The sequence below is a fragment of the Arvicanthis niloticus genome, chromosome 5 (genome assembly GCF_011762505.2).
Source record: "Arvicanthis niloticus isolate mArvNil1 chromosome 5, mArvNil1.pat.X, whole genome shotgun sequence".
Classification (NCBI taxonomy): domain Eukaryota; kingdom Metazoa; phylum Chordata; class Mammalia; order Rodentia; family Muridae; genus Arvicanthis; species Arvicanthis niloticus.
In genome coordinates this window covers 64,747,513-64,765,857 of record NC_047662.1, presented here as the reverse complement: position 1 = coordinate 64,765,857, position 18,345 = coordinate 64,747,513, and the positions used below count along the sequence as shown (strand labels likewise).

The 18,345-nt window shown below is 36.4% G+C and overlaps 1 protein-coding gene across 4 annotated transcripts in view; it reads left to right on the top strand.

The window, feature by feature from the left end:
• The window catches only part of Cntln (centlein), a 240,402-nt gene that overhangs the window by 173,434 nt on the left and 48,623 nt on the right, over positions 1-18,345 (top strand). For all 4 annotated transcript variants that reach the window (XM_034503722.2, XM_076934700.1, XM_076934702.1 and 1 more), the window contains exons 17-18: positions 2,077-2,170; positions 2,265-2,488. In XM_034503722.2, the coding sequence (XP_034359613.1) occupies positions 2,077-2,170; positions 2,265-2,488 (318 nt within the window). The remainder of the gene's footprint in view (positions 1-2,076; positions 2,171-2,264; positions 2,489-18,345) is intronic.

Here is an 18,345-nt window from a genome sequence, read left to right as displayed (position 1 = left end):
CAAGCCCCCAGGCCTCCTCCTATTGTCATAGTAGGCCAGGTGAGAGCACTAACAAGGCCCCCTCTGTCTTCCAGCTACAGTAGTATCAGCAGAGGCCCATTGGAGAGCCTGAACTTCTACTCTGCAAAGCAGTAATGATGTGCCCCTTCTCAACTACAGTGTCTCTAGAGACTGGACTTCCATTCTCAACTTGTATAATTGATGTTGTGCCTCTTGTCTCAACAGTGTAAGTTGAGACATTTTCTCAAAAAATGCAAATAATATCTATAGCCTTCACACACAATACTCAAAATATTCAGAATGCAATTGGAAGTCACTCATCATATTAAAAGAACCAACGGTACTACAGTTTGTATAAGGAAAATCAATCAACAAAAGACAAAAGCCTTATAGTAGATATGGAATTATATATATGATATTCATTTTAATCCAACTGTCACCACTAAGTGCTTCAATGAGTAATTATGGACAGCCTACAACGGAAAAAGACAGAGTGTGTTAATAAAGAAAGAATGTCAGTAAAGAAGTAAAGCTATTGAATAATCCAAATAAAAATTATAAAACTAGAAAATAACTGGTTTTTATTTGGCCCATAGAGAGTAGCATAAATTCTAATTTGCCAAAATTGGTTCAGTTATAAAAGGAGATGATACAACAACCCCCCCCCCCACACACACACACAATGGGCAGGAAACTTTATTAGCTACATAATGAAATACTTAACCTAGAAGTAAATCTGTTTAATTTTTACCAACTGAATTTTGATGAAGATGAAAATAATATTTCAATTAAGGAAGGATAGTTCTGACAAATCAAAACAGAACTACATAGCTAAACTTCACACTTATATGTAAGATTTCTTGTTGCAGCATGGATAAAAGTATGGCATTGAAGTTATAAAGCTCTTAGAAGGAAATTCAAGAGAAAACTGTAGAACCTAGGGTTTGATGAATGAAGAATTTAAAACCTGATATCAAAACCAAAATCTATAAGTTAGAGTGTATTAAAATTCACGACCTTTGCAAAGCAAAGTTTCTATTTAGGAGGTAAGACAACTGAATAAAAAGAGTGGGTGGTACCCAGATTTGATAAGGGTTTCATATGTTGAGTTATATGAAGACCTCTCAAAATCCATCCATTCAAGATCCAGCAATCCAGTTATGAGTGGGCAGGGCATGAACAGACAGTTAACCCAGAAAGAGAGGGGCAAATCCTAATATGACAGTTCAGTGAAAATAATGAGGATTTATCCCCAGCTGACAAAGATGCAAGAAACTAGAGCTCAGGCTTTGTTGGTTTGATTATGAAGTACAACAAAGTAGTATTCCAGAAAACTGTTTGACAGTTTCTGAAAACCTGTAACTACCACTTTCACCAAACTGTAGCTACAACCCAGTTGTCTAACTCTTAAATATTAATCCCAGGATAATAAAAAAATGTTTACCAGATGTCAGCAGCATAGGATGTCTTTGGCTGTACCTTGATGGGTACCGAGTAAAGCACATAACTGATGCTGCCCATGACCCACCCCCCCATTTAGCTCCTTGAGGCCAGGCCAGCTTGGAGTTCTCCATGTAAGCCATGCTGGTCTAATGTTTGAGGTAATCTTCCTACTTGGTCTCCCCGGTATGAGGCACCTCTCCTAGCATGAAAGCAAGAAGAATATACTATAATCACTATTTCATCTTCATTTTGCAGTAGCTTATGTCTACATTGGAACAAGAAAAACATGGAAGCAAAGCACCCAGACTCCCAGAGACTTCCTCATTAAATTTCCATATTTTGTTCTTGTTGCTCCATCTGCTCCTACTATTTTAAACTGCCCTTAGGTTAAATTCTACTTTATTTTAGTTGATTTTGTGTCTATGTCTTCCATCTGATAGTTCAACATTAAGTTTATTCTATATACTAAAATATAAATTCAGATTTATATCTGAGGTTTTTAATTGAGGAATCAATTATAGAATCTTGTTGTCTACAGATTTTTGCCTACTTAAATATACTTTAAGTGACATGTGAATTTGTTTGACAGTGTCATTGAATAGTAACCAACTTTTCTGGAACTTTCACATTTAGAGTATTTCCCATTATAAGAATACCAAGAAAATGACTTTACAAAAGAAGAGTGGAAGCCTGCCGAAGAGCCTACACAGTGCCCTTCCTGCCAGAGGTAAGAGTGTAATAAGAGTGTAATGAGAAGCTAACAGTGTCTTCATAAATGTAAGCTGATATCATAAAATATGAGGAATATTATTTTTATTTAGTTAACAGAGAAAAGTGCAAAAATATACCTGCCCAGAAATCCAGTAGCAACACTATTTTATTACGAGAACGGATTGTATCCTTGCAGCAACAAAACAGTTTGCTTCAGAATGCCAGGAAAGCAGCAGAGTCATCTGCTAAGGAATACAAAGAAGCGAACGAGAAGCTCCTCCATCAGCAGCAGATTTCCGATCACCGATTCCAGACCAGCAGACAGACAATAAAGGTAGAGTGAATTATAACAGCTATGTTCAATATAGATTGGATGTATGGCTTTTTATTTTACATGTGGTTTTTAATTCCAATTTCTATTATACATATGTACAAGTTTTTTTTTAAAAAAAAATCTGTTCCATCAATTGTGTCCCTCCCTTGATCCCACATGGAGTCACAGAATGCATAAATTTGGTGATACAAGGAGACAGCTCAGTGGTTAAGAGCACTGACTGCAGTTCTAGAGATTCTGAGTTCACTTCCCAGCAACCAAACTGTGACTCACAGCCATCTGTAATGGGATCCAATGTTTTCTTCTGGTATGTCTGAAGACAGCTACAGTGTACTCATCATATATATAAAATAAAGAAATCTTAAAAAAAAATGGTGACACTAAAATGTGCCTGAATGTGAAGTCACGAACCTTCAAACCATCTATACTAATGTATCTGAGGTTCTGGCAGCTCTCACCCTTGCTGCCTTGTATGTCTTCATTCCATCACATGACCAACACCAATGAACACTTCCTGAAACATGTCAACTCAGACCCACAACTATTGTGTGTTAAGAATTGAAGTTCTCTTTTATTGTACATAGAAGGACTTTGCTCTTATAGAAACATGACCCTTTAATATAAAATAAATCAAAGATTTTAACTATTTGCTTACTGTTGTTCGTCAGGTTGTCTTCAAATTAGGACATTGTTGATTGCATTGTGTTGGAATGTTTGGTTTTTAGAATTGCCGTTTGGATTGATGGTTCACCATTTGTACTACACATTTATATAAAGTAGCACTGTGAAAACCGACAGTTACATAATCATAGTATGAATCAAATCTAAAAACAAGAAAGTATGCTAAATCCTAATCAAATTTTTTCTTTCTTTCTTTTTTTTTTTTTTTTTTTTGTGGCTGGCTCATTGCCTGAGAAGTTTATCTGCAGCACTGGGGATGCACATATAAAACAGGCATAAAAATCCAATACCTAATGGATAGTATCAATAATACAGGAATTAATATTAAAGTATTATTACCACTTATTTATATGAAAACAAGTCTGCATACTAATGAAATGGATGTCTATGTTTGCAAAAGGAAATAATTCTTGAGTGGATTTTTGATAAAGTGTGTTGTTGATGCCTTCTATAACAGGAAAATGATATGAACAAAATCAAAAGGTAAAACATTAATTAAAATGCTGCTTTATAAAGCAGCTGCATTGTATGTAGTTTGCTGCCTTAAGTTCACCTCCAAGTATGATGTATACTTTGCTATTCTCCAGATAGATAACATACCAAGCTAAGAAAACAACCTTCTTTTCTTAACTTTCTGTGGACATTTAATTATGATCATTCAGGGTTTGTTTATTTGTTTTTGTTTGTTGTTTTGGAGACAAGAGTCTCACTGTGTGTGCCTGGAATTCACAGAGATCTCCTGTCTCCACCTTAAAGTGCTGAGATTAAAGGTGTGTGCCACCATGCCCTTAAGAGTTCTGTGTTATCTCCTAAGGTAATCACAGTCTTTTCCCCATGTTAACCTGTTGATTTAGTGAATTTAATGGGTGCATTTTGTTCTAGATCCTTGGGTAACTCTACTTGTACCTGTGTTTTGGTTAACTCTTTAATGGCTGCTCTATTTGTAATAAACTATGATACTGCTCATTTTCTTTTCTTCCCCCACCCCCTTTTTCTTAATCTTACTAGCACCCTATTATTTTGACTTTGTTTTTTGACAGTTTTTTGTTTTGGTGTTTTATTGCTTTGTTTTCTTTGAGTACATTGCATTACTTTGTGCTTCTTTTAGCTCTGGGTTACTTCTCTTTTTTCTTTGACTGTTAGTCTGTTTTTGAGACAAGTTCTCTATATCAGGCCTCAAACTCATTACCCTCCTTTCTCATCCTCTACAGTTCTGGACAGGGTGTATGCGCCAGCCCCCATGCTAACATACCACTTATCTTCTTGGTGTTGGTATTCAGAATCATCTTTTAAGATGAACTGTGTAGTACTAGAATTGTCCTTTTCTCAACTTCTCAACTTACTCCCACTGAAACATACAGATTATGCATTTCTATTAGTGCACATAAATACATGAATTCACATGAATGGAGCAGGGGAGTATATTGTTGTTGAATTGAATGTTTTAAGTTATCACTTGAATCTTATTGGTAGACTGTGTTGTTCTAATCTCCTGTATTTTGCTTATTTTATATATACTAGTTTTGTCAGTATCTAGATGCAACACAGATATAATATTAATAAATAATAAAAAGTTTTCTCATAACAAAATATTAAGTTGAATTGGGTCTTGGACTATGACAAGTAATGAATGTTTTGAAAATGACTGTGTGTGTGTGTGTGTGTGTGTGTGTGTGTGTGTGTGTGTTCCCATCTTCTTGGTCAATGTTCTCAACCTACTGGCAAGGTACTGCCACTTACTTGTGTTACCATTTGGCTAGGGTTTATTATTGGAGAATAAAAGAGAAGCAACTAATTTTATTTCCTTGTGGTCCATAGACTGTTGTCTGTTTCTTATGAGAACTATTTACTTTTTATATTATAAATCCTTTGAACACAGGGCTATTTTCTATGCTTTTGTGTTCTTTAGTATCCTCACTTCATTATATGTTTGAGTGTACTTTAGTATGTAGTTTACGTTAATATTTGTAAGAATCACAAAGTACTTTCACTGTTCCTGTGCATTTGAGCTTTCTATGTGTGTTAACTGGTAGATTTTCTTATTTTATGTATTCATATTGTCTTTAAAAGTCTATCCTAAACATAAGGCATTCCTTTCTCTCAATTGGAGAGCACCTTTTCCTTTGCCTGTAGTTTTCATTTCCTTTACTGTGCTTTGCTTATAATCTTTTCTCTTCTCACATCAAAACTCTATCATAGTCAAGAATCCTTTCTTCCATAAACCACCCATTATTGCTAGTCTATGTGGCTGGTCTATTCTTTCAAATCTTACACTATATGTTCTTAATAGAAACAGTATTTTTACATGTGCCAAGTGTTAAGTGCTGTTAAAAGCTCATTACATACACTTTTACATTACTTCAGATATTTATTTAGTGAAGTAGACTCCACATCTGATCCTTTTGTAGCAATGGAGAAACTAAGATAGGGATCCTAGCTTACCCAATACCACAGGGCCTGAAAGTTGCAGACAGGGTTCCAGGCTCTATGCTGTTTAAAAAAACACCAGATTGCTTTTATTGAATGATTATTGGACCTAATTTCCAGGCATTTATTTTTTCTTTTTATTGGCTTGTTATAAAGTTTTATAAAAAAAAAAAAAAAAGACATTATCCATTGTTTTTTTGTATGCAATTATGTCTTAAAGAATTTAGATATTTACCCAAGATTAGGATATAAAGTAATAGCTTCAGGATGACAACTTAAATCAATGTATTAATGACTTTTCTATTATCCCAAGAAAATATCATGACCAGAAGCAACTTACAGAAGAAAGAACTTATTTTGGCTCATTGTTCCAGAGAAAGTCCACAGGCATGCAGCACAGTGGGCATCTGGAGCAGTGAGTGAAAGATCACATGTTCAGTTATACACTGGAAGCACAGAGGGTTAACTAGAAGAGAGGCAAGCCTATAAATTCTCAAGGCTCACCTCTAGTGATATACTTCTCCAGCAAACTTCCACCTCCTAGATACCATAATCTCCTGGAAACAGTACCACCAACTAGGGACAAAGAGTTCAAATACCAGGGGCTGGAAAGATGGCTCAATCTTAATAGTGCTGGGTCTACTTACAGAGGACCCCTGTTCAATTCCCATATGTAACTTCAAAAACACCAGCAATTACAATTCCAAGGGACCCAGTGTCTCTTTTGGCCTCCATAGTCATCAAGTACACATATGGCATACAGGAATACATACATACATGTATAAAACTATCATTAAACATTAAAAATAAAACTAATAATAATCAAATACCAGAGTCCATAAGTTCATAGATAGTTCTCATTTAATACAATTCAAGATATTTCTTTCTTTAAAAATTATTTTATATGCATATTTATATGTGCTTGTGTTATTTACACCATGTTTATGCAGTTGCCCATATAGGCCAGAGAACAGGCATGCAGTTCCCTGGAGCTGGAATTACAAGCAGTTATAAGCTATTTGACATTCATGCTGGAAACCAATTTTAGATTCTCATAGCCTCTGACCTACCTCTCCAGCCCACAATCTATTTCTTAATCTTAGTTCCAAAATCCTTCTACTTTTCTAAGATGACTTCTATATATTTAATAAGTTTTGAGTGTAATATTGGTTAATTGTGTTGTTTCTATAGTTAATAGGCTCCATAGGGTAAAAAGACATATATTAGGTAAATTTGATAACTTTCACAGACTTAAGCATAATTGAGGACATGGCTCACCTTTAATGAACATGTAGATTGATTTACTGTCTGGTTTCTTTTTCAGTAAGGAATTGTAGACATTGATGATGTTTAAGAAGCACAGTAAATATTTGCAAAGCCAGTTGATGAACAGAAAGTGCCATGAAAGCATTGGAGGTTTGGTATGGTGTTCAGGTTCGTCAGCTTAATGAGGGCACCTTCCATTCACTGTTTGTCACACACCCTACACGCCCATTTCAGTTATTCTGGTTAGCTTTCTAGTCATTGGGCTTTTAATATTCTGAATCCTGATATGCATAATAACTTTATATTTTCCAAAGGAAGTTATTTCACTATATTAATACTGTGGTCACCTAACTAGCCCAAGGATTTTGGGTCCCTGAAGAGGGTATGACAGTCACGGTAGTTTGAGAGAGAATAGGCTTATATGTTTGAGTAATGTTCCCCAGTTGTAAAACTCTTTGTAAAGGATAAGGAGTTATGACCTTGTTGAAGGAGGTGTGTCACTGGGGGTTGGCTATCAGGTTTGAAAAACCCATGCCATTTCTAGGTAACTTTCTCTGCCTCATGTTGTGTGAGGCCTGTCCTGGAGTGGTTGATTTAACCAGTGTCACTCCCAGTAGGTATACGTGTCAATTCAGTTGTTAACTTGTGTGTGTATGTGTGTGTGTGTGTGTGTTAACTTGTGTGTGTATGTGTGTGTGTGTGTCTAGATAGATATAGATAGTTAGATAGATAAATAGTTAGATATAAATGATCATGTTGAAGTTGGACAAGACAAGCTAACAGATGGTAAAGAGCCCAAGAGAAATCACAAGAATCAGAGGCCCATTTGCTTGCACATTTAGGAATCTTACAACAATACTAAATTGGAAGATATAACATGTATGTAGAGGACCTGATAGAGACCCGTGCAGGCCCAATGCATGCTTGCTCCAGTCTCTTCAAGTTCATAAGAGATTACTCATGCTGACTTAGAGAACATTTTTCTCCTGATGTCTTCCATCCCCTCTCCTTGTTACACTCTTTCTGCCTCCTCTCCCACAGGGTTTTCTGAGCTCTAAAGGGTGAAGATGTAATGGAGGCACCCATGTAGGGCTGAGAGTTCCAAGTTCTCTCTCACTCTACCTACACAACTTTTTGTGTGCTTTTCTTTGGTTATAGTTTGGTAGTTTGGTGAGGTTTGGGGGGGTATTTTTCTTCCCTATTTGTTCTTTAAATGTTTCCCATTAATGTATTTATTTATTTACTTTGTACCCCGGTTGCAGGATTACAGTCCCCCATCTCCTCCCAGTCCCCCTCTCACAGAGCTCCTCCTCCCGTCCCCTTTCCTCTTCACCTCTGAGAAGCAGAAGGTCCCTTCTGAAGAACTAACACACCCTAGTAGTGCAGGACTAGGTACGTCCTCTCCCACTGAGGACAGACAAGACCGCCCAGTTAGGGGAGCAGGATCCACAGTCAGGCAACAGAGTCACGGACAGCCCTTGCTCCAGTTGTTGGGGTGAACCCGCATGAAGACCAAGCTGCACATCTGCTATATATGTGCAGAGAGCCTAGGTCTAGACCTTGTATGCTCGTTGGTTGGTGGTTCAGTCTCTGAGAGCCCCCAAGAGTTCAGATTACTTGACTCTAGGTTTTCTTGTGGAGTTCCTCTCCCCTCTGAGCTTCTCAATCCTTCCCCCAACTCTTCCACAAGGCTTACTGAGCTCCATCCAATTTGGCTGTGGGTCTCTGCATCTGTTTTGATCAGCTGTAGGATGGAGCCTTTCAGAGGACAGTTATGCTAGGTTCCAGTCTGCAAGCATGACAGAGTATCATTAATAGTGTCAGGGTTGGTTCTTGCTTATGGGATAGATCTTAAGTTGCGCCAATCATTTGTTGGCCATTCTCTCAGTCTCTGTGACATTTTTGTCCCTGCACTTCTTATAGGCAGGAAAAATTTTGGGTCAAAGGTTTTGTGAGTGGGTTGATGTTCTTATTCATCCACTGAGAGTCCTGCCTGGCCATAGGAGGTGGCCACTTAACTAAGTCTCCGTATCCCCCCACTGCTAGGAGTCTCAGCTCCAGGGTCATCCTCATAGACACTATGGGGCCTCCTCCATCCCAGACCTCTGACATGTCCTAGAGATGCCCCCTTCCCTGCCTGTATTATTTGAGTTCACTCTCTAGGGGCCCTCTCTTCAAGGCTCTCCTTCTATCTGATCCCCCTGCCCGTATCCCTTCTCCATCCCCTCTTTCACACAGTTCTCTTTTTCCATCCACCCCAGTGACTATTTTATTTCCCCTTCTGGGTAAGATTCAAGAATACCCCATGTGCCCTCCTTGTTATTTAGCTTCTTTGGGTCTGTGGATTATAACCTGGCTATCCCATACTTTATGGCAGATATCTACTTATCTGCGAGTATATACAGTTCAGTGTTTGGGTGTAAAGATGACATTACTAAAGATGAGTTTTCTAGTTCCATCCATTTGCCTGCAACTTTCATGATGTCTTTTGTTTCCAATAGCTGAGTAGTGTTCCAATGTATAAATGAAAGGTTTGACTTTATTTTGATTTCTTATGTATGTGAGGTTTTGTTGTTTTGGCTTTTTTGTTTTTGTTTGTTTTTAAGGATGTCAAATTTGGGTGGGTATAGAGGAGGAGAGGATCTCTAAAGACTGGGGGAGGGGAATATATGATATATATATATATATATATATATATATATATATATATATATATAAAATTTGAAAATATTTTAAATAATAAGATTATTATAAGAGACCCAAGCAAGATATTTATAATTCCAGTCATTACTTTGATAAAAATAATCAGAAAAAAAAGCAATCAGCAAAATGTAAAATTAAAAGATGTGAGCTCTCAACTACTGCTTCAGTGCCTTGCTGTCTGTTGCCGTGCTCCCCACAACGATGGTCAGGGGCACGGACTCCAACCCTCTGGAACAATGAGATCCAAATTAAACATTCTCTTTTATGATTTTCCTTAATTATAACATTTTGTCACAGCAGTTGAAAAGAACCTAAGACAATAATATTTCTTGAAAATTCAAAAAGAGATGGTTTCTAAACTGGGACCTAAAAAACAAATTTTCCCTCCAGGTTGTTGCTGTCAGGAACTCACCTGTAGCCTATTTGAACAATCACAGGACTCACTAGAAGTCTGCAGGTTTAAGTGTCAAAGTATATCTGCTACTGTTTATTTTTTTTAATGAACATCATTATCTTCCCCAATTTCTTGAGGAAATCTTAATCTCTCTACTCAGAGTCAGATAAATTCTGTAATAGCACATTTTATTCTCAGGCCTTGGAGGCAATGGCACCCTTAAATAAAGCAGTTTAATTTTTATGATTTGAGTTTTTAAATTTGTGCAATTTCCTATTCAATTATATTAACCGATTAATTTTAAATTAGTTTAATCAAAACTCAAATAAAGGACTTTAGTGAAGTGTGAGAACATGGCCCAGTCAGCCATGGGCTCTTCGGTTAGTCCAGCATACAGACAACACATCTCAAAAGATGTTTAGCAAACTCATATTTACAAGTGTGTCAGATTCCATGAATCTACATTAAAATTTTCATGTATTTATTTTGATATCTTTGGTTGTCAGTATTCCCTAAATATGTATTTTATTGATGATTGTTTATATGCCTTTTATTCAAAAGGTTGGAAGTGGTAACTATTAACAGCACCTACGACCCAGACTAGAATTTTAGGATTTTGAATTGTCTCATTTCCCTTGTCTAATCTTCATTCAAGCCTCCAGTGATAAAAAACATAGAAAACAACTCTATAACTCTCACTGCCCATCTCCAAAGTTTACTTTACTTTACACCAGTAGATTGTATGGTACACAATTGTTGTAGGCTACTCAGTTTATATATGTCAGATTCTCTAGGGCCGTGGCTTTTGCCAGATGAAGCGTGCTTTATTTTGAGGCTGATGAAGCACGGTGCGATTATTGATCTGTGCATGCCATAGCCTGTCTCTCTCCTGGCAGAGTGTAGCAACATTTATCCAGGAATTTGTGAAATGTCACTCGGATCATGTTCGCAAGGTAAACTGTGTGAAATCCAGGATGTGAGCCCAGAGTCCATGTGGAATTGGACGTGCCTGCCTTGTTCCTATGTCCAGTCTTCTACATGAACCGAGGGATATTTGTTAACACAATATCTGTGTCTGATATTAGACTTTGGTAGGCACCACTATTATTACTCAGAACATTGTGTACCAGGATAATCGTTCTCACATTCTGCTTTCACATCTGATCTTACAGCAGAAAGTATACAAAAGGAAATACAGACTAAACAGACTCTCTTTCAGTTTATGATGAAACAATATCAGGCACTGAAGTTTTTTATTTACTACGATATTTATTCACTGTAACAATATACTTTCAAATGCATTTGTCTCATAACATATCAGTCTGCCTGGAAGCAACAAATTTAGAACATTTTTCTGGCTGCTGGATTGTGATATTTAACTTGGATTATTATCTTAGAATTTGAGTTTCTGTTTTATTTTATTGCACAGGGCTACCATGTAGGCATATAGTGTACTTTGAGTATATCCCACCCTGTACCACACAAGCCTTCTCTTTCTCCCACCTATGCATCCTGGTAGTCCTCTTTGTTTCCTAGGCATTTCACACCTATGTTTAATGACTAGCATATAGGTCTGTACATGTATGAATGCTTCTGTATATACTATATTACTTCAGTGTAGCTAACACATCTAAAGCATTATAATAGTGATATATTCAATAGGGAATAAAATATGATTTGTATTCCTCATTTAAGACACTAATATGAGAGGTGAATGTGTATCTCAATACAAGAAAATTATGATATACATATATACATATTGTTACTATAGTTGTACATATGTGTACATACAAAGACACGTGTGTAAAGTCTATATAAAGTATGGAGGGGACAATCACTTTGCTGTCTTTCTTCAGTAAGGGTTTTGAAGGAATCAGTGTTTGAGCTGAATAAATGTGAAAGTTGTATGCATGCAGCAAAACCATTAGAACATAGGAAAGTGTAAAAATGTCAGAGTGAGAAAGCAGCGAGAAATCGGTAGAACTGTTGTTGAAATCACCAGACAAATGTGGACATGCAGCTTGCTGGGATGCTCGTCTGGCTCAGAACTCACAGGGGTCCCCTGCCTCCACCCCACAAGTATAAATTTGATGAAATGTAAAAAATGGACAACATGAAATGTGTATGGAGAGACCAAAAATTACAGAATTTTGTAAGTGGTTAAAGTTGTCACTACTTGAAAATATAACTTTAAGATTATTTTTTTATGTGAGACTTTGTTTAGCCATAAAGAAAATGAGAGAAAAAGCATATCAGTATAGCAAAATTAGTGAGACATCAGTAATGTACCAAAGGGGATGGGGTGCTGGAGTGATATCTAAATATGTGGGATCATAAGGGAAAATAGTGTCTGTATGTCTGTATGTCTGTATGTCTGTATGTCTCGACAGGTTTCCAAAGTACATGTCTGGTGTGCACGTTCAAGAATAGCTGCTCAGGAGATAATCAGAGAAAACATTTGATCAATGAAACCAAAATAAACTTCTGAAGACCTGAGTTACAATAATGAGTGTGTGGTGTGATGTGAGCACATTGGTGTACAGTGTTGTGGTCTGACTTACCGTAGTGCAAATTGCAGTATGTGTGTGGTGTGGTCTGACTGAGTCGGACTTTGCTTGTCTTTATTCATTGAGTGGACATAGACACTTAACACTTGAAAAAGTAAAATAAATAGAAAAATCAAAATAGAAAACTAAAATGAAGGATAATTTATTGTTACTGAAATTTTTGTGCTAAAAATAGCTTCTCTGTGAAATTTCTTGAGGTAATACTTTGAAAAATATAGCCTCCAATAAAACTTCATAAATCTCTGCTTTGCTTTCTCTTCCCTAGTAGAAATTTATACTTTATGCCATGAAAGGTATGTTTTTTGAAATTTTCATGAATGTTACTTTTTAATTAAAAAAATTTACCAACTCCTCAATTTGTAAGAAAAAAAGCTTCCATTATTTTAATAACGTGTTCAAGTCTGACACTCTTTAAAGTCCCAAGGAGCAAACACAGAGAAAACAGAAAAGCAGCTATGAAGCTCTGTCTCTTGAGAATTTTAATAAACCAAAGTTACAAACAGTTGACATCCTGTGAATATCAGCACCACTGCTGTTTAATTTGTAATAAACTGAAGGATTTTTGAAATTCACTGCTTTTTCTCTAAATAACTTATTTGCAAGGCTTAGACATATTATAGTTAACTATTTACTATCATTAAAATATTTCAATCCCAAGTATCAAGATGCTATTCATAGTTAGAAAGCACACTAAGAAATGTATTGCTTTTCACTAACTTAAATATATAAAATTGGAGCTACAAATGGTATCTTTGGTCTTTATGTTCATGATCCTCCTAATCTAGCGATATTTAATTTAAATTACTGTGAATTTATTCAGTATAATTTAAATAAATTATAATGTTTATGTATGTTCGTTATGCTCTAGTGTATGATGTTTGTGCTTTAGGTTTTAAATGAGTTTATTAAGTATATAGTAAGAAAAAGTAGAAAGAAAATAAATAGTGATTAGCAGGAGAAGCAGCAGATAGGTAGCAAACACCGTCTCATCAGGCACTTCAAACACCCAGGAGAAACCAAACACATCACCGCCAAGACATACAGGTGGAGTTCTGTTGAGAGTCCCTGGTAGAGTAGAACTTCCCCTAGAGTGATGCTTCCAATAAAAGAACAGCAGAAGAGTAATATCAAACCAAGACTTACATCCGTCCAGTAGAAAGGACTGGGCCCTCCTAAACAGACATGCTGTGGACCTGTTAGCGTATTCTGGGCAGACCAGTAGTCTATATACTGGTATGATTCAGCTTCTCTGCTGTAGGCATGGGATAAACATCATGAGGTAAACAACAGTAATCTGTTGGCAATTTTAGTTTCTCTTCTAGCTGTTTTTAAGGGCATAATTTTATTCCCTTCGCTACTTAATGCCCCCTTCTACAGAGCCAGGTTCATGACAGGGGATTTTGTGAGACAGTTGACATAAACATGTTTGGTTTGAAGTGGGGAAACCACCCCTACTTCCTGAGTCAGACTCTCTGTGAGGCTAAACAGCATATGACAGTTTACCATATACTATACATTTCATTGTCCACATTGACATTTGTTGGAAAGTGTTGTCTTGTAGAATATAACTTTCAAAAGTACCACTGTTGATAACAGGCCTGCTGAGATGGCTCAGTAAATGAAACCACTGTTGACCTCATGTGACACCTAAGCGTGAATTTCAGAAAGCACAGAACCAACTTCTGAAAACTGACTTTTTACCCACATGTGCACATGCACACATATACATACACTAATAATAATAATAATAATAATTATTATTATTATTATTATTATTATTATTATTTTAAATTAGTTTACGGATCCAGGACTATACCTTAGTGATAGAGTTTTACCTAGCATGTCTAAGACCCTATGATCAACCCATGGTAGTAAAAGAAAGAAAAAACAAAAAGAAAAAACAAAACATTAAGCACCATTGCCATAATTCTTTTAAGATTTAAGTAGAAATTAAGTATTATGAGCAATTTGTGATTGTCTAGACTCATTTTTAGTCACAATAATATGTGTAGACGTTAATTTTCTTGGTCAAGGCAACAAAGGCCTTTTGAACAATTAAATATAATAAGAATCAGTACTGTTGTAATGCAATCCCACTGGGACGGGAACCAATAATGTTTAATTTTTTCCTTTTAAAAACAAAGAAAAACAGAATTTAATTAGAGGAAAATGAGAAAATCAGATTTGTGTAGACATTCTAGTGTTTGATCTCCTCTGTGCCCAATAGTTCAGTCAATATAGCTTCCCTTGGAAATTTGTGGTGGTTCTGTACTGAAACAGAGTTTTAGTTTCACCCTAGAACAACTTGCATTTTTGTTAAATGCATTTTTGATAATGAACATGTGTGTGTGTGTGTGTGTGTGTGTGTGTGTGTGTGTGTGCGCACACACACACACACACACACACACGAGTGCAATATAGTTTGCATTTTTTGTTCTTGCCTCCAAATAATGTCAATAACTGGAAAAATGTTGACAAAATAGTGAAAAACAAATAGAATTTAAAAATGGACGGGTGTACAGTACCTGTGAGTACTTGGTTTAATTAGCTAAGTCTCTACACTAGAAGTAGGAGAGGGCTATGAGAGAGACACGTTCAAAGAGACATTACACTGCCTCTGGGATAGATGGGATGGCCCACCTCTTTCATTCTGATAGAAGCAGTTTTGTCCGCATGGTTAGTAGTAAGCATGGCATCTCTGTGAAGTGTTTAAGAGGGCTGATACTGAGCTCAGAGTCTTACCACATGGACGTTGAGAAATCACTCTGGTAATTTCCAAGTAACATAATAGAGTATCTTTATTTCCCGTTAGCTTGAATATGGCATTTGAAGTAACAGCAATTTCATATGTTAACTTCCAAATATCACATATACCACATTTATATACCCATTAGTTTTCACATACTTTGGGATCAGAACTTAAATGGATATAGTTTTACATTATTCTGATTATTTTGAAATATACAACATTGTCAGAAACTTATAATGTTTGATAATATCAAAACTATCAACTCAATTAAGGATAAATGTCAAATGTTGTGGGGCTGTTTTCAAAGTTTTAAAGTGTTAGTAAACTTTTTTGCACAATTTGAGTTTAAAATCGTATTGATTTTTATTCTGAAAAAATATATTCAAACATTTGCATAAAGCATTTTAGTCGGCCATTATTCAGTACCTGTATTACCAAGCTTAAGGCCATTGAGTTAATTTTTCTCTTCATAAATGTTACTGAGAGTTGCCTACCTGTTATACATATGCAGATACCCATACTTCTATGATAAAATCTAATTTGAACATATGAAGACAGATTGGCATTTCCGGAACTTAGAAAAGCACCTGGTTAATTGAGCACCATATTTAATACGCCCTTAGCAGAGTAGCACCTTAGTGTCATGCTTCATCTTTAATGTGCACGATGCAGCTGATTTCATCAGTGCTAGACAACTGCACTTCATGAAAAGAGTTTTTCCTTGATAGGCAATTAACAATAATTAGGAAAATTTGCCTTTAAATGATGTCAACATGAGATTGTTTAAGAAAGTTGAATGTCAGTGACTTAAAAAGAAAGTTCTCTGACACAGGTATGGCATGTAAAACATGAAATGTTAATTTAACTTTTCTGCTTATTATTCATGCACAATATTATTTTGTCATTCAGACACTACACTGACAGAGTATAAGGGTGTTAAAATAGTTCTGCTGGAATAAAAAGAGGATTAATTTACCATTGGCCAATTAGCCAAGGGTACTTAATGGTCTCTAAAGGCTACTGAAGTCTAACTGCTAGCAAAAGCATCGCTGAAAAGTCCTCTACATTACCTTCATCTGCTTGACATTCTCTGAACCTCACTGTAGGCTTTTAATAACTGCATCTCTCAGAACAGAGTTTTTGTGAGTGATGCTGTAACTGAGTAAAATTTTCTTTCACTATTTCATTACAAAGATAATTACATTTCTCCCTAAGATACTTCAGTTGGTAGTATTCTGTGGTTTTTTAAAATCTTGAATGTATATATCAAAACAAAGAAAAACTCATATTTTAGAATTAGATAATTTTAACTGTTACTAAATTTGAAACTTCTTAATCTAAACTGTATATCTTCCTACATACTTGTATGGAAAATATGTGTTGGCGATCAAAAAATAATGTAATTGTCCTGATAACTCATATGATTAATTAACTGATTTATTTTTTTACTCTTCCATAGGGAAAATACAAAAATTTAATTTTTCAGTTTTGTCCTCTATGAATGAGCAATATTCTGAATAAAAATATTAATTCTACTCACTGATAATATAGTAAGTTTTGAATGCATTTATAGGAGGCTCTTGCTGTAAAAGTCACAAGATACTATAAAATTTGAATATTTTTCCATTTATCCTACTTCAAAACAATTATAACAAATTGTTGTCATAGTTATTTTATGTGATAAATTTTTAAATTACTGCTTCTATAAGAACAAGCACAAACAACCTGAGTGAGACAATGCAAGTGAATTTTGATTTTTTTATTCAGTACCATTGTCCTTTGTCAGTCCTGATAAGAACTTAATCCTAACTCTGAGAAGACTGAGGCATGAAATGTCAAAGTTTGAGGCCAGTCTGAACTACACACTCAGTCTCAATCTCTCTCTCTGTCCTTCCTTCCTTCCTTCCTTCCTTCCTTCCTTCCTTCCTTCCTTCCTTCCTTCCTTCTCTCTCTCCCTCCCTCTCTCTCTTTTCTTCTCATTTGTTTCTCTCTGTATCTGTCTCTCCATCTCTCTTTTTCTCTTTCTCTCTGTGTCTGTCTCTTTTCCTCTCTTTCTCTGTCTGTTTCTCTGTGTCTGTCTCTCTGTCTCCATCTTTTTCTCTCTGTCTCTGTCTCTCATTCTCTCTCTTGTGTGCATACATACAGACAGTCAGACAGACACACATGTTTCTGTAGAGGAGACCATAGTCTAGCTATAGGAGGGAGCGATACTATACTTTTACTCTGGCTCCCCTCTGACCTTTTCCAACACACACCCTCTGACCTTTGCTCTGGTGTGGACAGGAAAGTGCTCTCTGCCACCAACCTTTACTTTACTTCCCTAAGCTCTGTGTGTAACCATAACACCGCACCCCACATCTTACTGCTTCTCCATATCCTACTATCAAAACAAAAGTACTTTACTTTTTAAAAATTATTATAATATTAATTTTTACTCTGGTGGTAAAAAGTAGACAGGGCAGTAAAGCAGTGTCTTTGGATACTGTATGGTTGTCATTGTACAGAGAATAAGTGATGGCCCAGAATCTTTCTTTATCCTAAGAACCACACCCTGTTCTGCCCCTGTCCTGCAGCACTTCTTCAAATGTGTGTGGCTACTCAATGCATTTCCACCCGTGTGGCATAGAGCGTTCTGTGCATTGTTTCGTTCCGTGTCTCATTCTCTCCAGTGCTTTGCTCTTTGGAGCTGCCCAAATCAGTCTCTGTGGGACTTTAACATTGGGAAGTGATTAGCAAATGTTTCAGGCTTCTTTGTAAACCATGTTCTTGTCTATATTGAATCTTTAGGATATTCTGGGTTAGCCCTGTGTCATTGTTCTAATAATTCATTCTTGGACATAAAATGTTTATCCAGGCTCCCTGCTGGGGAAGAACACTCACTTTCCGTAGGCACTCCCTTGCAGCTTCTTACCTATGCTCTGGTCAGTCCCTACCCAATGGGAAAGCTCATGAGCAGGGCGGTATATGGGCACTGATGCTGTCCTTAGTTTGGGGAATAGAATACATCATTGGGATACAGGGAAGGAAACCGATCAGTGTTTACCAAACTGCCCTCAGGGCAAGAGCAGCT